A 22287-nucleotide genomic window follows, 5' to 3' on the forward strand; every position below is an offset into this window, starting at 1 on the left:
CACATTCCCATTGAGCAACCACCACAGAGCCCAGCTCCAGTGCATGCTGAGTGCTGAAGGGTCTCAACTGATAGCTTCTGTTTCCTAGCTTTTCCCATGTAGTGGTACTACAGGGTTCTCCTATATTTTGGTCCTGCAGCCCCTGAAGGGCTAAGAGAACTTGTCCTTTAATAGTTGTAATGCAGTTTGAGATCCATGCATGAAAGGCATTCAGCAGAATAGGCGAGAGCCCCATAAACCACTGGGGTTGCCCAGGGGTAAATCAGGGCAGCATTAGTCCACACACATACCAAACTGTGTGCATGCCCACATCATCTGGAACATAGGCAAGTCCTTTCCCTACTACCTCCGCTAATGCCAGTGCTGTATAATAAATACTTTTCAGCTTCTGAGGACATTGCAGGAATATTTATCCATTAAGTTTAGTGACAGCATGCGATTATTTAACCCAGCATGCCTTCCCTTTTCTGCTTAATATTATTTTAACCAGCCTCTTGCTCTTCCACCTTTTGTTGTAGTACCCTATTCTATATACGCTGGTTATGCTGTGTGTGAGACAGCACTGCCCCTCTCCCCTTGTGGAGTGTGTGTCCCCTCACATACACACATTTCAATCCTTCAGGGGGAAGCAATCTCCTTCATCTTAGTCCTCCTCAGAACACTGAGCACTTCCATTAGCTCACTGAAACACCTTCTTTGTCTTCAGCCCAGCTCCCTTAATAGTTCATCACGTAGATTCTCCAGACTTGGACTCCTCTTTGCTGCTGTCCATGAGATCCTCTCCAAAGCCAAAGTTCCGTTAAGTGGTCTGATAGCCTCCCACATGAACCCATAAGCCTTTTGTCCTTGCCTTTGTCCTACTTCATCCCAGCCAACCTCTCTATGTACTTAACACAAGGACACTACCTGTGTCATCATAATTCAGCCTTCTTGTGCATAAACCTTATGATCATCTCCAGTTATGTGACCACATATTGGGTTTCTTAGCCCACCACACCTCTGCCTTGCTTAAAGCCTAAGACGGATGATGATCACCATAGGCGCCAACTTCTAGTTTTCCCCAGGGGTGTTCCAACCTTGCTCCGCCCCCAAGGCCTCACCCTCACTCTGCCTCTTCCTGCCCCTGCTCCAGCCTCCTCCCATAAGGCCCCTGCCCACTCGCTCTCACTGCTCTCTGCCCTTCTCCAAGCCTATCCCCGAGCTGCCAAGCAGCTGTTTGCCGATTAGCTCATCAGGGTGCTGCCAAACAGCTGATAGGTAGTGGTGCCACTGAACAGCTGTGGCTGATGGGTGCCGACCATCCACTTTTTTTTTTCCCGTGGGTGCTCCAGCCTCTGAGCACCCATGGAGTCAGCGCCTATGATGTTCACTTAATGAAAACTATTCAAGATTTGTTTTATCCATTTTTTCAATGGGTGGGTGGCCCCAGGCCTTGTTTACTGCACACTATTCAAACCCAGCTCTGAAGACAGAATTATTAATTTTCTCCTGGGATTTTCTATGTTGTTCATCACTGCAGTGTCAGAAGGCATCACAAACAGTATTTTATTTTCAATGTCCCTGTGAGATGAAGGGATGGCTATATCCTCACTTCACAGATGGGGGAACTGAAGCACAGAAGTCAAAGGTATCGATTAATTTTGGGTGCATAGGACCTGACTCTTTTTTTTTGTTGTTGTTGTTTTTGTTTTGTTTCAGAGAAATTACTATTATATAGCACTTAAAATATATGCAAACACAGCTCCTGTTGGCTTCAATTGCAGCTGTGAGTGCTCAGTTCTTGTGCAAATCAGACTCCAGGGTCTCAAGTCAGGTCCCCAGAAAATGAGGAACACACAGCTAGTGACCATTTGTGAAAAGTTTGGTTGAAGTGACTTGCCCAGCATCACACAGTCTGAGGTAGAATCCAAGTCTTCAGGACAGGATTCAACTTCTTTAACCATGAGGCCATCCTTTATCTTCCTGCAATCCCTTGCCTCAGTCACTGCACACCTTCCAACTTCAACAACTGAGGTAGGGGTCCTACCAACAACAGACTTCTTCACTATACAACCAGGATTCATCCCTAGAGCAGGTCCATCCTGGGCTCTGAACAAGGTAGGAGTCCAGTGGCGGAAGGGGAGAAGGAGCGGGAATTGTGATCATGTAATTAAAGACACAGTCTCATAATGCATGCTCACAAAGGGGCTGAATTAAGGTTACCCAGGTAGCCTTAATTCTGGCATTTCCTAACTTTGAATACCTGACTCTTCAGTCTTAATCTTCTAATGTTGCTTTGTACATAATTTTATAGAGTTATTTTTTAAAGAAAAATGAAAAAATAAATTCCACTATGTCATCATACCAACCCCTACATGGGTCATCAGCAGGGCTGGAACCTTTAGATCGCCACACAGACCTCTGCTATTTGTGCTAACTGTGTAACTGATAGCAATAGTAGGTTATCATCTTCTAGGTGGACCTGCAACTTTGCTAGTGGATTTCAGTTATTTGCTGACTGAAGAGGAATGGGGAGAATCTTGGTTCCATTCCAGGCCCTGGAGGGGAGTGTTCTCTAATGGGCACAGACTCTTCTGTCCCCCCCCTTCCTAATTTTCTTTGTCCATGTCCTGGATCCCTGTCCCAGTCCCATTATCCTTGCCATTCCAGTCTCCACTCCTCAGGTTTCTCATCCGAATCTCCTTGCTGAGTCAGTACCAGTCTTCTCTTCCCCCATCTCTCTGGTCCGGCTCTTGTCCCCTCTTCATTTGAACTGGACAACTTCCTCCTTCACACTGTGGAGACTTGAAAGACAGGCTCCCTGTTCTTACTTCCAGTGTCTGAACCTGGAGCCAGAAGAGCCCACAGCAGTCTTGGTTGCAATTTCAAGGAAAGTCCTGCTCAGCCCCAGGCTGAAACATGCCCAGTGCAGGGAATCTCCAGGGAATTCAATGTTAAAATGTAAGTCTCTACTGAGCATGTGCAAGCTGCAGTATTTTTTTTCCCCAAAGGCTTATGACTTGAGCAACTCTTCACAGGGAAGGCCAAAGGCTTATCCTTGGTACCAAGGTCACCCTCTGCCAAATTTCAAGTCCCTGCTACAAAGAGGGGCCACTGGAGATGTTCCAAAAAAAGAAGTCTTCAGAACTCTTGGTGAGCAAAACATTTTTCCTAGCTGCCCTCTCAGAAAAAGCTGAATCATTTTGGCTGAAATTTTCCAAGACAATTAACCATTTGGGTTGCTAGATAACTCAGAATGAAAGTTTGACAAAACTATAAACAACTGAAAGCAGGGTCTTACAATGGGAAATGTTGGGCAACCAGCCCTGCCTACAATAGAACAATAACTAATAACATTCTGACTAGCACTACTCAGTTTCCTAGGGGAATCCAACAAATACTTTACTGTGTCTTCTGTTAATATTCTGTTCTTCTGCTAAATCGACATAGTATCTTGTTTGCTTTTGTTCCCTGCAGCTGTTCACTCGGCTAATGGTTGATCTGCATTTTTCCATAACCCTTACATCTCTCTGGCTATCAGTGTTTTAGATAAGATAAGGCAAATGTACTAAATGAAATGGTTGAGTCCTTCCTCCTGTACTAAATGTTTTACATTTGTCTGTGTTGACCTTTTCACCCTGACCCACTTTGGTAGGGTATTCTAACAGCTGTGTAAACAAAGAGTTGCTATTTTCCTATTGCTTTGAAACTCCCTTCATAAGCCTTCTTTATTCATATTCAACAATCCCCCTCCCATGATCAAGAAGCACCTACCTACCATGATCTACATAGCTCACTCCAAGATCAAGAAATACACCCTTATTCTCACTGCTACAGTCCACCTGCCCCCAAGGATGATCAGCAGCCTACACTGACATCCAGATGCTGAGATCCACCTGCTTGTCTCATTGACACCTACCTGCCAGCTGCTGCAACCCACCTAGTCCACTTAAACCTTACCTGCCTATTTGGTCCATTCTATAGCATGATATGGGTTGTATGCTGCAGGACAGAGCAATCGGATCTCTCAGGGGTGTGTACTCAGAGTGGGTGTCTTCGGGGAGATGAGCACACATGGGGAGACAGGTATGTCTCAAACATGGGGTGGGGGAGCACAAGGAAGAAGTGACTCTCTGCACAATGAGTAGCCCACCAACCACCTCCACCACAACCCTGCTCTCCCCACAGTGGGAGAGGGGAAACATTCCCTGGGTAGAGGCTGGTATCATAATCCTATGGGGCCATGATCCATGTGGTCCTTCCCTACCCCTCATCCATCTGCCTTTATCTACATGAACCTATCATGTGGCTTTCAGATGTGGTGCTTCACTTGATCATCCCCATAAAATCATTAACCACAACCACCCCATGTTTAGGCTTCCTGAAGATTAAAGACACTATAGGGTTGCCAGTAGTGGAGCAGAGTTTAAATGTAATGGGCCAGACCTTCAGTTAGTATAAATCAACAGATCTCCATTGAAGGCAGCGAAGCTACGCCACATTACAGCAGCTAAGGATCTGGCTCTGACACTTTGGGGTCCACCCAGAACAGGAATGGGTTATGTCACCACCTGCCCTCGAACTTTGGCCTCTTTGTGCGGTGCAGCTATGGGTCTAGTCCCTGACACCAGTAGCCTGCCCATGAGCATAACGTCTCACCCTGGCTCTCATCAACCTCGTTATGCTTTGCAGATTGATACCAACTGCCCTTGCAGTCACAGGTCTCCCCGAGTGCATTCTTCCTGAGTTCTTAGTTACCAGACACTCAAACTGTTCTCCTCTGATTCGTCACCCCAAAGGTGTGAAACCATATCCCCATTATCGGCTCACTTTGGCGCTCACACACTGCACACCAGATGAAAATAAACAAAGTTTGCAAAGGATGCTCTTTAACAGCCGGTGACCCCCTCACTCCACATGCTTTGAATGATGAGTATGACCTGTCCTGAATTGACATACCCCTATTAAAGGAACCTTGGCTCTAATTCTAAATGCTGCATTGGTTGGAGAAGTTTAGGACTCCTGAAGATTAAATACACTTGTGTACTTTAATATAGTGGTTCTCAAACTTGTACTGGTGACCCCTTTCACATAGCAAGCCCCTCAGTGCAACCTCCCTCCTCCCCCATAAATTACAAACACTTTTTAATATATTTAGCACCCTTATAAATACTGAAGGCAAAGTGGGGTTTAGGGTGGAGGCTGACAGCTCACGACTCCCCATGTAATAACCTTGTGACCCCCTGAGGGGTCCCAACACCCAGTTTGAGAACCCCTGCGTTAATGCTTTCTGGTCCTCAAGCTAAAGTCTACATGGGATGCAATCTTCAGCAGATGGATGGTCTCCCCTTCGGGTTACTGATCCCTAAGATGCTCTCTGGAACTTCCTTGGACAGTAGATTGATATGTTTGACCAGCCATTTGTTCTGTTGCCATCTGAGAAACCCTAGGAATCACTTTAGAGCTAACAGTGCCAGGTGTCAACAAATGTTAAGAGCCAAAGGAGCTTCAGATCAACTCCCACACAAACTAAAGGCTATGACTCAGTATGTCACTTTAGAGTTAAACTCGAGTTGGTATTCAGTATGTACCATGGAACCTAACATGGGGTGTTGAGTGGCAGTAATAAAAGTATCTCCAAAACTGTCCTGGAACTTAATTCAAATGGCATGGATTCTGGTAGGGGAGCAGGGAGGAGTGACAATCCTGCATTCCTAGGACACAATAAGAGCAGGATCAAGCCCAGCCTTCTGCTTCCAGTAGACACTGAGCCTGATTCTGCTTTTCATACTAGTTTTACATCCGCATAACTTTATTGACTTCTATAGGGTTATTTTACTCCTGTGCAGGTCAGAGGAGAATCTGGCCTTTTGGGGGCAAAACGTGATATCACTCTGTAACTAAATTAAAGGAGTAAAAATGTAATGGCTCAATTCTACCCTCAGAACTGACATTGCTGGGAGTAGTACCATGCAAACACAGGCTATTATTGAATCTGTAGAATGAGACCAGGAGCAGCAAGGCTGACTTCGTTCCAGATCTGTTACCTGCTTCACAGCATCTCAGAATGCTGTCCTTCACTAGCTGATATAGCAGGATAGAAAGGCTAATGAATAGCTGCTTTCCAGTCTCTAGTTTGACTTCAGTTAGTCAAGACCTTAACGAAATGTGGATTTAAATATAATCATGTTGCAAGAAGAAGTGGATCTGGATACAGTACGTCCTCTTGTACTAAAAGACAGAATCCACTGCAGAGGGACCAGAAATCCACTTCAGACTATCCTCCTCCTTCCAAATGGATTCACAAAGTGTTGGAGCACTTTCCATGTCTAACCATGCAGGCTTGGCTAGCTAATGTTAATCTCCTGTGACAATCACATGCAAAATCACAGACACTTTAATGCCTTCTCCACTAGAAACAAATTTCAGGGATAGCCTAGGTGAAACCCAGGCATCCTCCCAGGATGGAGTGCTGCACTCTCTAGGTGTGGTATTGGGTTCCAGTGGCTTATGAGAAAATGTGGTGGTTTGAAATCTCCTAGTTAATTGTGCAACATCAGATTAAACAATGCATTTAGCATTTATACTGTGTGAATCCAAAGCCTAATACTGATTTTGTTCCACTTCAATACAGTCAGTCATTGCCTGGGAAACATTTTCTGAAATGCTGCCACGGAGACTGTTCAGTGATCCAAACTCAGGCCTTCTGGATTGTCATTAAGCTATTACACTGTGCCATACATGACAAAACTAGTCTGTGGAAGGATGCTATTTTAAATAGCTTTAGAACACTTCTGGCCTCAGTGATCCATCAATTCAAGAGGCTCAGGTGAGATTCCTACTGATACCCACTCCATTTCCTGCTTTTCCGGTGCAGATTGAAACACATGGTCATGTGTCCTATAATCATGATCATTCTGGTAACATGGAGAGATTGTATGGTTAAAAACCTATTGCTTTATTTAATAAATTTCACCCTTAGGGTATGTCTACACTATGGGATTATTCCAATTTTACAGAAACTGATTTTTGGAAACAGATTGTATAAAGTCAAGGGCAAACAGCCACACTAAGCACATTAATTCGGCAGCGTGCATCCATGTACTGAGGCTAGTGTTGACTTCCGGAGCGTTGCACTGTGGGTAGCTATCCCGTAGTTCCTGCAGTCTCCGCCCATTGGAATTCTGGGTTGAGATCCCAATGCCTGATGAGGGCCAAAAATTTGTCGCGGGTGGTTATGGGTATATGTTGTCAGTCAATCCTCCCTCCATGAAAGCAATGGCAGACAATCATTTCGCGCCCTTTTCCCTGGATTGCCCAGGCAGATGCCATAGCATGGCAACCATGGAGCCCATTCAGCCTTTTTTCACTGTCATCGTATGTCTACTGGATGCTGCTGACAGACACGGTACTGCAGTGCTACACAGCAGCATCCCCTTGCCTTTTGCAAGTTAGCAAAGACGGTTACCAGCTCTACTGTACCGTCTTTTGCTTTGCAGGTTGACAAAGACGATTACCAGTCATACTGTACCGTCTGCTGCTGTCATGGGTGCTCCTGGCCGGCCTCGGTGAGGTCGGTCGGGGCGCCTGGACAAAAATGAGAGTGACTCCCCAGGTCATTCTTTTCTTTAAGTTTTGTCTAATGGAGAGTCAGTCCTGCCTAGAATATCAGGCAAGCCTACTGAAGAACCAGAGAGGCAAACGGCCGCTCCGGGTCAGAGACCCAGACATCCCGCAGAAATGATGAGCTACATGCCATTCTAGGGGGTGCCCCTGCAACAACGCAACCCCTTTGCTTCCCTCCTCTCCCACCCGTACTGGGCTACCGTGGCAGTTATCCCCCCATTTGTGTGATGAAGTAATAAAGAATGCATGAATAAGAAACAACACTGACTTTATTGCCTCTGCAAGCAGAGATCAAATGGGGGAGGTGAGGGCGGTTGGCTTACAGTGAAGTAGAGTGAACCACCATTCTGCACTTGCTCAGCCTACAGCTGAAAATGGGAATCTGTGACAAGCACTAGGATAGAAGCACAGGCAGGACCGAATCTCCATTTGTGTGTGGGCCTTTGGTTGACACTGGTAAAATACAAAATGTCCCAGGATATGTACGTTGGGGGACAGTTCTAAACGGCAGCTTAATTTTCTTTATTTGCAGCAAAATGTAGAGGTCTAAGTATCTGATTGTGAGCCCTGGGAGCAAGGAGTAGGCGCAACTGCGCAGTGCTGCGGACTGGGGAGAGCAGCCTGAGGCAGAAGCCTCCAGCTGCTATGATATTCCAGGCAGGACTGAATCTCCATTAGACAAAACTTAAAGAAGAGAATGACCTGGAGTCATTCCCATTTTTGCCCAGGCGCCCCTGGCTGGGGCGGCTCCAAGCACCAGCACGCCAACCACGCAGGGCCGCCCAGAGGGGGGGGGCAAGAGGGGCAATTTGCCCCGGGCCCCACAGGGGCCCCCACGAGAGTTTTTCGGGGCCCCTGGAGCAGGGTCCTTCACTCGCTCCGGGGGGCCTGGAAAACTCTTGCGGGGCAGGGCACAGGAGCTTCTTCCGCTCCCGGTCTTCGCCGGCGGGGGTCCTTCCTCTCTGGGGCAGAAGGACCCCCCACCGGCGAATTACCGCTGAAGCGGGACCCGCCGCCGAAGTTCAGCTCGGTCTGCGGTGGTAATTTGGTGGTGGGGGGCCCTTCCGTTCCGGGACCAGCCGGCGAAGTGCCCCAAAGACCCGCGGTGGGGGCCCCCCGCCGCTGAATTACCGCCGAAGACCGGGCTGCCCTTCAGCGGCGGGTCCCGCTTCGGCGGTAATTCGGCAGCGGGGGGGCCCCACCGCGGGTTTTCGGGGCACTTTGCCGGCTGGTCCCGGAACGGAAGGGCCGCCCGCTGCCAAAGACCCCAGGCCCCCGGAATCCTCTGGGCGGCCCTGCAACCACGTGCCTGGGGCGGCAAGCCACAGGAGGCACTCTGCCAGTTGCCGCCATGCCTGCGGAGGGTCCGCTGGTCCCGCGGCTTCGGCGGACCTTCCACAGGCGTTCCACCAAATCCGCGGCACCGGGGACCTCCCACAGGCAAGCCGCCGAAGGCAGCCTGCCTGCCTGCCGTGCTTGGGGTGGCAAAATACCTAGAGCCGCCCCCTGCCCTGGCTGACCTCACCGAGGCCAGCCAGGATCACCCACGGGACGACAATGACGGATACCAGTCCTACTGTACCATCTGCCGTCCGCAAGGCAAGGGAAAGAGATGCTGCTGTGTAGCGCTGCAGCACCGCGTCTGCCAGCAGCATCCAGTAGACATACGGTGACATTGAAAAAAGGCAAGAAATGATTTTTTTCCCTTTGCTTTCACAGGGCAGGGAGGCTGATGACATATACCCTGAACCACTCACGACAATGTTTTTGACCCTTCAGGCTTTGGGAGCTCAGCCCAGAATTCAAATGGTTTTTCAGAGCATGCGGGAACTGTGGGATAACTACAGTCATCAGTCACCTCTCCCTCTGTGAGCGTCCATTTGATTCTTTGGCTTTCTGGTACGCTTGTCTCAGCTCCTTAAGTTTCACTCAGCACTGTGTTGAGTCCCTGTTGTGGCCTCTGTCCATCATAGCCTTGGAGATTTTTTTTCAAATGTTTTGGCATTTCGTCTATTGGAACGGAGTTCTGATAGAAGAGATTCATCTCCCCATACAGAGATCAGATTCAGTATCTCCCGTACGGTCCATGCTGGACCTCTTTTTTGATTCTGGGACTGCATGGTCACCTGTGCTGATCAGCTCTCCACACTGGGCAAACAGGAAATGAAATTCAAAAGTTCGCGGGACTTTTCCTGTCTACCTGGCCAGTGCATCCGAGTTCAGATTGCTGTCCAGAGTGGTTACAATGGTGCACTGTGGGATAGCTCCCAGAGGCCAATACTGTCGAATTGCGGCCACTCTAACCCTAATTCGAAATAGCAATACCGATTTCAGCACTACTCCCCTCGGCGGGGAGGAGTACAAATATCGATATTAAGAGCCCCTTATATCGAAGTAAAGGGCTTCGTTGTGTGGACGGGCGCAGGGTTAATTCGGTTTAATGCTACTAAATTTGAGATAAACTCGTAGTGTAGACCAGGCCTTAGTATATTTAGCAGTGTGCTTGTTTGTTCTTTTTTTGTTTTCACTGTTTGTTGGATAATCTCATCAGCCAATCAAACTAAATAATTCAAATGTTTCTGGAAAACAAATGCTAAAACTTACAAAAGTGGCTAAAACTTACGAAAGTAGCCAAAACTAATTCATTTCAAACCTCAGCTAAATGTTTGCGGGAAATTTCTTGCAGTATTTGTCCAGATCTGAAAATATTTTAAAGTTATCATTCAAGATGGAGTTGATTATTGGAAGTAGCCCCTACAAGCGTTTTACTGAATTAACTCCCATTTACATCAGCTGATTTTCTGATTATGCCAATTTAGGATCTGGCCCTATATTTTTAACTCCATTCTCTGCTTAATCTTATTGTGTTTGACTTCAAAAAAAAATTTTAAGGGGGAAAAAAAGTTTGGTTTTGAGTGTCTGGCATAGCCATGCCAAAGCTATAAAACAAGTAATAAGCATTACTGCCTTAGAAGGACGAAGAAAATAATATTGTAGAATGACAATACATAATAAAATATGTCCTTCCCTTTCTCTTTTCCCCCAAGCCCCATGTTCTGTTTGTTTTGAGTTGAGAGTTTCATTAGCCTAAAACATTCACCTAGTAGTGTGATTCATTTGGAGTAATAGTCACTACAGATCTCTCGGAGTCTGAGATAATCTCATTAAACCACTGAAGAATTTATCTGGGGAGCCAAGCACAGTAGCTCAGAAACAAATAAAATCAGTACAGCATACTACATACCGACCACATGATTGAAGCTAAAAACACTTAATTATATTAGTTAATTTCATTTAGTTTGTACCACGATGAACTGGCCCTTTAAGAAGCATGGTCCAGCTCTGCATGGTTACTGATTTCAGCTTAGAAAGAGGGGATTTTGGAGATTCTAATTCCAACAGATCATGCGTTCCGTAGGCCTGAGAACAAGGTGTGCTGGGAAAGGAGGCAGAGATGTAAGTAAGATCCCTCAATTCATAAAGGGAACAAAACCGTTCTTGGGACTCTCCAGATGAAAGGGGGGCAGCAGCTCTGGGAGAGGCCTAAAGGGACAGGGCTGTGTAAAGAACCACATGTCAGGGGTGATACTCTGACTAGAAAGCCAGAGTGATCCAACCCGAGAGGAGAATCAAGGGGCTGGGTATCTCTGTTATACTCCCGAGAGGGGAGTAGAGATAAATAACTCTCTTTTTAAGGTGGACTTCTGGCTGGTGGTTGAACTGTCCTTATGCTGGAAAGAGGGCTAAATGAACTTCATTTGAGAGGGAAACTGAAGCAGCAGCTGCTGTGTTATCATAACTAGGAGGTAAGCCATTGCAGCAAAGATTCATTGTCCCTCTACGGGAAACATTAAATTCCCCATAGCTATATAGTTCCAAGCAAGCTGATGCTAAGAGGTACTTTATGTAAAAATAATCTAAAAAGCTGATCCATGCCCAGCTGCACACACTATTCTCAAAATCATAACAAGGAAAGCATTTTCTCCTAGCTATATGGATGGAAAATCTGTGTGGCCATTAACACCTGATCACTGGATGTCTCTGGAGCGCCTAAGAGTGGTAACAAATGAGTTGTGACAGGAAATCAGCCCTTGGCCATGAGGTTTACATTGTTTAAGTGACTTTGGAATTGACAATGATTTAATCATGCTTTGCAGGTTTCTAATGCATTTATTGCTTTGGTGCACACAGTATGTGAAAGCAAACCAAGATTTCAGTCATTAATAATGGTCTTCCCTCTAGACTTTTCATTAATCTTTGTCATTTGTTTCCTTACACGCGATCACCCCAGCCCTGCGTCTGGATCCACATTGGTGCAGAGCTGATTGCAGGTTCAAGACACAAGATGAAAGATCATTGTTGCATTAAAGCGCCTCCCTACAGGCCTGTGGCAGTACCCATTGGGTTGGACCTCATAGGGTGGGAAACTGGATCTGCTGGCATCAAGAGCACCATTTGGCCAAAAGGCCTCATTTTGCTCAAGCAGCAAATTATTATACACTTCTTTTGACTGTATTTTTAAACCCAAATCAAAATAGAATTGAAAAGCCTTTAAATAATAATAGGAGATATACCAATCTCCTAGAACTGGAAGGGACCTTGAAAGGTCATTGAGTCCAGCCCCCTGCCTTTACTAGCAGGACCAAGTACCGATTTTTGCCCCAGATCCCTAAGTGGCCCCCGCAAGGACTGAACTCACAATCCTGGGTTTTGCAGGCCAATGCTCAAACCACTGAGCTATCCCACCTCCCTTTAGCAATTTAGCATTAGAAAATATAGCAAAAAAGCTCCTGACTAAAAGATCTTGGTATACTAGCAGATGCCCATGATTTGAGAAGAGACTCCCAATCCATTTTCAGGGATCTGAAAATTCTACAACATTTATATAAAATTTAAGTCACTTTTATTAAAATGTGCATATAGCTGCAGCACCCACAAGCCCCAGTCAGCATCAGGGTCCCATAGGGTTGGTGCTGTATATACATAGGAACACATGAGCCCTGTCCCAAATTGATGATAGTTCAGAAATCACTTAGGGTTCCTGTTTGTAGGATCTGGTGCTTAAGTTCAGTTCAAAGAGCTGTACGGGGGCACACCGGGCTGGACTATCTAATCAGTGCACAGCGGTGTCATACAGGCAGAGCACTGTACATCTTCCAGTAGTCTGAGCGTGTTTGCCCAGGGTCAGGTTTCTTTACTTCTTGAAAACTGAAACTCAAGTTTATAGCAGACTTTTTGTCAGGAAATGCCAACAGAAGGTGTGCAGTAAGGATTGCTGGTGAATTCCACCTGCAGGTCAGGTTGGTTGTCATCTTCAACTGGGCCCAGCGTGGGGAGCAATTCTCATTAAAGCTGGTTGAAATTTTTTGAAATTGTGTCCATTTTGCAGAGTTAAAAATCATCTTAAATCATTACACTTTTTTTGCTTAGCAAAAACTAGGGGGTTTGGTAAATGAAAATGTATTTCCAATACTTTTTCATGGTAACGAGAGAAATTCGAAAAATTAAGTTTATTTTAAAAAATTCCTTTAGACTCTGTTTTTACACCCCCTTTCCCCCAAGCAAACTCTTTATTTCAAAACAAGGACCCAGCTATCATTCGGACATGCCTGGAATGAACACACTTCTCTCCCATTGCATTTGACTTTGGTCACTGCAGAATCTGACCCTTGGTGTTATTTTGATTTGGAGCAATGCCTCTCCTGCTCACAAATGACAGAAATTACTTTCACAGGGCCTGATCCAGTTCACCTTGAAATCTATGGGGACCCCTCTGTTAACATTGAGAGCTTGATTGGGTCTACAATGAAGGCAGCTCCTCTCTCTCTCTCCCTCCCCTCACCTCCCAAACCAGACACAGGAAATCACGTTAGAAATTTAGAACAGACTTTTGTTTTGCTGATAGCTGACAGACACCTTTTAAAGGAGGCTCTCACTGGCAAGTGCTGTTTAACCTAAAGGTAACCACAGGACTCTAAGTACTATCTTGATTATGATAAATGCATCTTGAATGCTAGTGCTTTCCTTTATTCTACTATAAAGGAAAAGCAACACCAGGTATTGCAGAACAACCTTTCCATTCTGCAGAAGGTGATCTTCCCTCTGTATCACTCTTGAACCAATGCTGCAGCACAGTATTAAGGCAGCCAACTGCCAGGAGTTCTGTCTTTCAGATTTAATTTAATTCTCACAAGTAGTTAACAGTTTAGGTTTAAAGATCCTATGGTAGACTTCTGTAATAGTCAGGGTGTCCTGACTGGTTTGCACTTATGTAACTGTATCCTGACTAATGTATCTGAATTTCCCCCTGCAATAGTAGTTGGCTACAATATTCACGTTCAACTTCCGCCTGTAATTGTTGTGCTCCAGTAAACACCTCTGTTAGGTAAACCAAGTGATCTGTCTATGAGCCACTAATAATGACTCATAAATTTTTGGATGCACTATATACATATAAGCTACTCTGCTAGTACAAGCAAGTTTCAGACCCTTTGTATGGAGGTATTTATATCTATCGCCACATCCTGTGCTGCTGTTGGCAAAGTGGATCCTTGCAGAAATGAGCCAAAAAGCACAATTTGACCTGCACTCTCCATATGAGGTCAACAAGCTTCTGTCGTGCCCCAAAATCAAAACTGTAGGAAAAGGAACGATCAGTTTCTCTAAAGTAGAGAAGCAGCATGAATGAGATTGTTTCTTCCATCACCACCACCAAGTGCTATTGTTAGCAGGGCAGAGGAAAACCCACATCTCCAGTTGAGAGGAATTTTAGAAATTGCGTTGCAGGAACAAATGACTGGTTTATCTCATCCCATATCTGACAGTGGCCAGTGTTTTTAGAAGAATGTATAAACATCCCATGAGGTGTTTGATTGTGAGGTTGGAGGGAAAATGAGAAAAGTGGAAAGAGAGGAAATGGAAGCCTAATGTGGAAGAAAATGTAGCTTGTGTCAATTCCATTAGAGAAATTGCTTGAGTAGCTTAACCATGTGCAAAATGACATCTCCTATTATCAAGGTTAACAAGACGTGAGGTGATTATGTGAATAATGGCACTGGTAGCACAGACAGCTTTGGCTTACACGCCTGATCTTTTCTAAGTTGTCAGGACTCAGTGGCTCTGTCTGAAGCAGACAGTAAGAAAAGTCCCTTTGTAAAGGAAACCAGGGCCGCCCAGAGGGGGGGGCAAAGGGGGCAATTTGCCCCGGGCCCCGGGCTCCGCAGGGGCCCCCAAGAGAAGAGCGGAGGCTCCTGCCTCCGCCCCTCTCCTGGAGCCTCAGCGTCTCCGGCGGGGCCCCTGAGCCCCGCCCCGCTCAGAGACGGTCCCGGCCCTGGCCCCGGCCCCAGCCTCTTACCGAGCACGTCTCCGGCGGGGCCTGAGCTCCGTCCCGATCCGAGCCGCGTGGGGAGGGGGCGGGGCTGGGAGCTCCAACGGGGCCTGAGCCCCGCCCCGCTCAGAGCGGCGTGGGGAGGGGGCGGGGCAGCTGCCTCCGCTCGGCGTGGAGCTCACAGCCCCGCCCCCTCACCACGCGGCTCTGAGCGGGACAGAGCTCAGGCCCCGCCGGAGACGTGCTCGGTAAGAGGCTGGGGCCGGGGCCGGGGGCGGGGGGGAGGAGCGGGACCCGCCGCCGCCGCCGAAGCGCAGCCCGGTCTTCGGCGGCGGGGGGCCCCTTCTGTTCCGGGACCCGCCGCCTAAGGGCCCGGAAGGCCCGCGGCGGGGAACGCCCCCCCCACCGCCACCGAATTACCGCCGAAGACTGGGCTGCGCTTCGGCGGCTGTCCCGCTTCGGCGGTAATTCGGCGGCGGGGGGCTCCCGCCGCGGGTCTTCGGGGCACTTTGGCGGCGGGTCCCGGAACGGAAGGGCCCCCCCGCCGCCGAAGACCCCGGGCCCCCGGAATCCTCTGGGCGGCCCTGAAGGAAACTAGTGATTAGGAGGCATGAGCTGTTAGAAATTTGAGGGAGGGAATGCTAAGGCTTTTCACAATTCTGCTTTCACCAGTACTCCTGCTCTCAGTCATGCCCAGTGCACAGATTTTTCCCAGGCCTTCTTGACACATCCAGTTCCATACTCAGCCTGAAACCAAAAGTGCCCAAAAAGGTATCTGAACATTTACACACCAGTTTTGTGTGTGTGTGTGTGTGTGGCTACAACTTCAGTGTGCTGCAGCTTTCTCTGTAAGAATTCTGCCATCTAGGGCTCTGATCTGTGAGAGGATATTCGAGATAGAGGATCACAGAGTAAGACATCTCGACTGTCTCTCTCATGGAGGCTTTATAGTCATTATTTGTCTTACTGAATCTGAAATATGTCTTCCATACGGAATGGGCATGCTGTGCTCACTACCTATGGAAGACAACCCGGAGTGGGGGGCTGGGCTGCTGATTTCAGATCCAGAACCTCACATTGCCAAAGTTCATGGGTGTTCATATCTGGCTACAGCTCTAATTTAAAAAGAGCTAGATTCTAGAATGGGCAATGGCTGAAAGGCACTACTTATCTTCTCTGACCTCTATTTTCTCTAGGCCTGGCTAGGTGTTTGGAGCTATCTTCTAGCATTGTGAGAACCCCTGTGATGAGAGATGTATATGGAAAGGGGCTATGTAAGCAGTGGGGTTGAACTGCACCTGTACGGTTTCCACATGGAACCTGACAATGATGATTTAAATGTCAGTGTTGATAAATATTTCACTTTTGCTGTAAGCACATGAAGGATGATCCTATTGGCCCTGATCTAAATCCCATGGAAGTGAATGGGAGTGTCTCAGTTGACATCAATTGGCTTTAGATTGGGTTATTAAGAAGAACTTCCCAATCATCTGTGCATGGCATCTGTCTTCTGAGGAAGCCGGTTTGTGCATGGAGCTTAGGAGAGCATCACTACTTCATTTTTATCAGTTCAACCCCTGACACTGAAAGAGACTTTGATAACCTGAGACTTATTCAGAGGGGGGATGGGGCATGCTCAGGGGATGGAGCGGAATCATGTCTGGGGCTGCTAGTCCCATTGATCAACTCCTCCCTCCTCTCTCCCAGTGCCTCCTGCACACCCTGGAACAGCTGTTCCCTGGCGTGCAGGAGGCACTGGGAGGGAAGGGGCAGAAAGAGATGGGGAAAAGGAGGGGCAGGGGTGGAGTGGGGGAGGGAAGAGGTTGGGCCTTGGGGGAAGAGATGGAGTGGGGGCGGGGCCAGGGGCTGAGTGGGGCAACTTGGGGGTCCGTGAAAAAATTTAAATCAAAATGAGGGTCCTCAGGTTGATAAAATTTGAGAGCCGCTGCTCTAGCTGATACATCAGTGGTGCACCCCTTAAGGGTGTTTGCCTATCTAGTTGACTGGACAGCCTTTTTAAAAAAAACACACATGAATCTGTATCCAAATGTTTTCCAGTTCATTTAAGCAGCCAATCTTACCAGCTCAGAGTAACTGAAGCGTAAGTCAATTCTGGACAAACTGTTATATTTATTACAGCCAAGTCCTAGCATCTGTGTGGAGCCCAAGTAAATGGATTGCATAAAGGCAGACACAAAGTCTAATTCTGCTGAAATGCAAAACCTCTAAACTCAGTTTGTATTATATTCTAACCAAACCGTTATTGGAATGAGTCCTTCTAACTGGGCTGTCTTTCATCAGGCTAACCAATGAGCATGTCATTTCTAAATAAACTGCTACTGTCCATGCAAAATATGTGAGCCACTCTGTAAGTTAGTGGCCACTCTACAATTTTTCTAGAAATGGGAATTGAATTAGAATGAAAAATTATTTTATTCTTTGAGATGCACAAATATCCCCTAAGTCTAAACCATCATTATAAATCCAATTTTATTCATGTCCATTCTATCCCCTCTTTCTCTCCCATTTCCTGACCTGCTTTCTTGTTTCCAAACCAACAAGACTTGTCTAGTCATCAGCAGAACCCCTTGTATTCTATGACTCTGTGGCTGCAGAATCCAGCTCTTGCTGGAAAATTGTGCTTTGAAATTTAAGCTTTGTTGCCTGAATTACACTTCTAGCCCTCACAATGTGAAAATAACTTTCCAAATGTGAATTAAGTGCCAACCAGTACACTGCTTTTCTGTGTCTGAAAACAGCCTAAACTTAGAACTGAGGTGTTCACTGTCCAGTTCATTTCACTGGGAAGTTTCCTGTAAACCCTCGTTTAAATGCCAACAGCCAATCACTTTGCTACTTATGCCTTCCAAAGTGTGAAGACCCAACGCTCCCCACATCTCCTGCTGACAAAACCTCCAGCTTCCCCCTGCCAACTGCCGTGAAGCCTGTTTTGTCCATACAAATATCTATGCATATTGAAAATGGAACATGTAGAGGTTTGGGGTTGGGACTCAGTCTATCTGCATTGCACTGGACACTGGGATCCCAATCCTATCTGGATGCTCTGGATGCTCTTGCAACACAAGTTAGAACAGGCTAGTGAATGCTCAATAGCACAAGGCTTACTGCTTTATTCGTTTTCATGTTTAAATCTAACTCCAGCTTCCTCTGAATTCCCAATCTGCTACACTGGAGACCCACCACAACCAGAATCCTTGCTGTAGGACTTGGCTCCAGCTTGCCAGGGCATCCCTGGGTTCTTGATCTCTGGCTTTTAGAGTGGTTCATCCACACCCAGGACACAACTATTGTCTTCAACCAGAAATGGAGGACCACTGGTGGGGCAGAGGGTGCCATCCTAAAAGAGTGAAAAATGAAACCCTGCTTGACCAGTTTGCTTGTGGTTCCTGGCATTTGTAGAGGGAGCAAAGACTATGGTTACTTGCTGAATCAATTTGAAGTGCGCTCAGATTTCTGAGGTGAGGTACTTGCTACACACGGAGCTTTGAGGCACTGTCCTTCATTAGGGTCCCAAAACCTGCTTTAAGAGCACCTAGCATTTTTGCTGTCACGTTCCCATTTACAGTCTGTATTTAAATTTATGAGTGGCGGAACTGCCATACAAGGAAAAGCTAATGAGCCACTCAGTGAGGTCTGCTGACGACTGACTGTAGGTTTTGAAGAGCCTTATGCAAATTAATATGTGCAAGGCCCATCCAGTTTCCTCACTACCTGTGACCAAGCCTATACCTCCATGTACACACACCCTGGATACCTCATGCCTGCCTGCTATCCCTTCCCATCTAAGTAAAATCTTCTGCAGTCTGTGGTGACACAAACATAGTCTGGGAAGGCAGGAGGTGAAGCCAAAAGACTTGTTGGCACTAAGTCAGATGGGAGCCATGGGACAATGGATGAGGAATTGGGAATGGGATCTGGGCTGAGAGGTTGCTTGTGTTATAACAGCTGTAGGAATGGAGCCTTACCTGCATAAAAGCTTCACCCTTAGGGTGAGAGAGAAGTGTACTGAACAATTGCATTCTCTTACTGTATGATCAGGTGCCCACTGAGTGCCATTTTACAGGTCTTGGTGATTGGAAACTGCTATAGTTTCTTACTATAGCCAGTGTATCTCATTACAGTAGATCATCTGGTTGGACTTTGCTGGTCACTGATCTACTTTTGTATAGTCATATTTCATAAGGGGAAAGATTCGTTGGCACCGCATTGACATTGGAAATATTTCAGGTGGTTGCAAAATAAAGACTGATTGTATCTTCACCCTGTCTTCTTCAGCTTCTGCACATGAAAGATAACTATGCCCCACAAATAGTGTCTCCCAGGCTGGAGTATGCAAGCCATACAGAAAATGTGTGTGGCCTAATTCCAGTTATACAAACTTGTGTCCCAGAAACATATCAACAGGTACTATTATATCTTTATCTGTTCTGTAGCTTGCAGCTAGCAGAGGCTTGGGAGAATTGAAATATTAAGATTACCAAAGTATATTCTTAATCTTAGGGTACGTCTATACTACCCACCAGATCAGCGGGTAGTGTTCGATGTATCGGGGATCAATTTATCGCATCTTGTCTGGACACGATAAATCGATCCGCTAATCAACACCCGTACTCCACCTCGTCAGGAGGAGTAAGTGCATTCAATGGGGGAGCCACGGCAGTCGACTCACCGCCATCAGGACGGCCAGGTAAGTCGAACTAAGATACTTCGACTTCAGCTACGTGAATAGCGTAGCTGAAGTTGCGTATCTTAGTTCTAACCCCCCCACTAGTGTAGCCCAGGCCTTAATGTGCATGCTGCAAAATCCATGCAGCAGCACATAGATGCTAGTTGAACATTTTGCAGGAGAAGATGCAATGTGGACCCTGGGGAAATTATTTTGATTTTTTTTTTATATTTCTGGAATTTTATGTTACTTCATTTTATGTATGGGGGAGGCGGGTGCTGGGTCCTGCCCTGGTGCGGGGTTGCAGAGTGAGTCTTCAATGGCAGCTCCTTTCCAACCCCATGCTCTGGGAGTTGCAAGCTGGTGCATGGGGTCGCAGTGCTACTCAGGTTTGACTTGGCTGCCCCTCTGTCATCATGGCAGAAGGACAGCTGGGCCACACCTGAGACACTGTGGCCCCTTGTGCCAGGTTGCAATGCCACTTACTCAGATTTGACCCAGCTGCCTGCCGCTCCCAGTCATGATGCTGCTGTGGGGTGAGTGTTTACATTTTTAATATCTTTTTTTGTTGTTGTTCTATTTCATGTTATTTTGCATGTCTGAAAAATACAGAGCTCTAACGCTACGCAATCTTTGTTCAGATAAAAACTCCCACTGATGTCAAGGGGCTTGATCCGCCACTACCTTGTACTTTACATAATCGTTTATATCTATGCAAAATTACTAGCATGAGCAGTACCAATTTACAACTGATTTGTGCAGGTACAAATTGCTACACAAGACGCAAGCCAGTGGAGAATCAGGCTCAGTGGGACTGCAGGACTTAGCCCAAAAACCCACTCACAAGAGAACTTTAGTGCAAAGTGGAACCCATGCCAAAATATAGAGAACTAATCTAGTTAAGATTGTTAGTCTGTCTTTTTGTTCGTTTAAAAAAAAATCCCATGGGAAATAGACATCCTGCCTGAGTCTGCAGTTTAATAAAAGCATCTAAAGGCTTGTGAAGAAAACTGTACTTTGGGGTACAATTTAAATCAAACAGCAGTAACTCAGAGACAAACATCTCTGACATTTTAAAAAAAATTCACCCACAACTTATCTTTTGTTTGCCAATCACTAGATGTTTGCCTGCCATATATATAGGCACTATCCCCTTTGTCTTAAGTGCCATTATGTTTACTTCTAATGGTAACAATCAACAACTGGTGGTAGGCATTTCTGTAAGGTAATGAAGGTAATAATGCTGTCTACAATTGACACCATTGGCGCCAAGTTTCAACCCCATCCCATCCTCCTAGCACAACAAGAAACAGGCCAAAAAGCTCTCATCTTGTGGAGCTGCCTTCCACTCATTGTAGTGGATGGGAAATAGAGGGGCTTTGCAACTCCCCAACCTGCCCAGGGCCTAATCTTGTACGGTGCAAATGAAGTTGATGGGAATTGGAGCCATTTGACACCTTGCAGGATTAGGCCCATAAGAAGAATAGACAGGCTATGTGGCCTCCTAAACCTGCAGAACCCCGCACCAGATTCACTAGGAAATCCTACAGATGTCAGACCAAGTAAAGCTTGTGTGCAAGCAAAGTGACTCCGCACTACTGCCCAGCCTTCTTTTGTGGCAGCATGGTTCACTTGGGAGCCATGCTGCTATTTGTTCTCCAGTCCCCAAGAAAACATTGGGGAGGTTTCAGTGTGGAGGAGCAGCAGCAGAAGAAAAACGCTGGTCCAATCGGCCTTCTCCTACAATGCAGGATTGATGGGGTAGCCAATACCAGGTTGGTGGTTCTTTGTTGAATCCTCCTTATAACTCTGTAATCATGTGGTGTGATTTTGTTTCCATCTGTAGTTCTTAAATCACTTAACAGGAGCGATTAAATGACAAGGAAACCGATGCACAGAGAACTTACTTATCCAGGATCAGAGGTGAAATAGTTGCTAATAGTAAAATATCACTAGTAGATCTGTCATCCTGAGCAACAGGAAACTACTTGCTTCATTTGAATTGAGAGTGCTTGTTATCTCCTACGAGGTGCTCAGCAGGTTGCAATATCGAGCCCTAAAGTGTGCACATCCCATTGTCAGTACTGAAGATATTTTCAGGTCATACACTGATGCACAATCACCTGGGTCCAGACCTGATCCTATTGAAGTCCTTTAGGAACACACTTGACATCATCGGAGCTATTAATAATTGTGTGCGACAGCCCCTTACAGCTTTGCTCAGGGATGAGGACCCCACTGTGGTAGGTGCTATGGACACACCTAGTGAAAACCCTGCCCCAAAGTGCATACAGTATATCCCAGACATAGGTCCTTGCTTTCATCCCATGTGATGCAGGGGGGTGAAGACATGCAAATAATATAAAAGTTACTCACTTAAGAGTTGTTTGTGCGAAGCAGTCATGTTTATGTTCTCGTACCAGAAAGGGTTCATCAGAGGGAAGCATTTGCTCCTAGCTAATAGAGAAGTGGGGAAATAGTATGTGAATTTGTATTGCAAATGAAAATAGAAGACTTTAGAGTGTGTTCTCCTCAATATGTGCATACAGATCCTGCTATGTCCTCCCCTTAATCAGTTATTTTGTGTGCTGAGAATAAGGGTGAGAATTTCAGTACTGGCCTAAATGTGTTCTCACTGGGTGAAATCCTTGTCATTGATTTCAGGAGG

General features: G+C 46.4%; 1 protein-coding gene across 1 annotated transcript in view; it reads right to left on the bottom strand.

Annotated features, from left to right (window-relative positions):
• The window catches only part of TMEM114 (transmembrane protein 114), a 32892-nt gene that overhangs the window by 9057 nt on the left and 1548 nt on the right, over positions 1–22287 (bottom strand). The window contains exon 2 of the mRNA XM_044978978.1: positions 21996–22076. Coding sequence (XP_044834913.1) covers positions 21996–22076 — 81 coding nt within the window. The remainder of the gene's footprint in view (positions 1–21995; positions 22077–22287) is intronic.

The sequence above is a fragment of the Mauremys mutica genome, chromosome 11 (genome assembly GCF_020497125.1).
Source record: "Mauremys mutica isolate MM-2020 ecotype Southern chromosome 11, ASM2049712v1, whole genome shotgun sequence".
Lineage (NCBI taxonomy): Eukaryota > Metazoa > Chordata > Testudines > Geoemydidae > Mauremys > Mauremys mutica.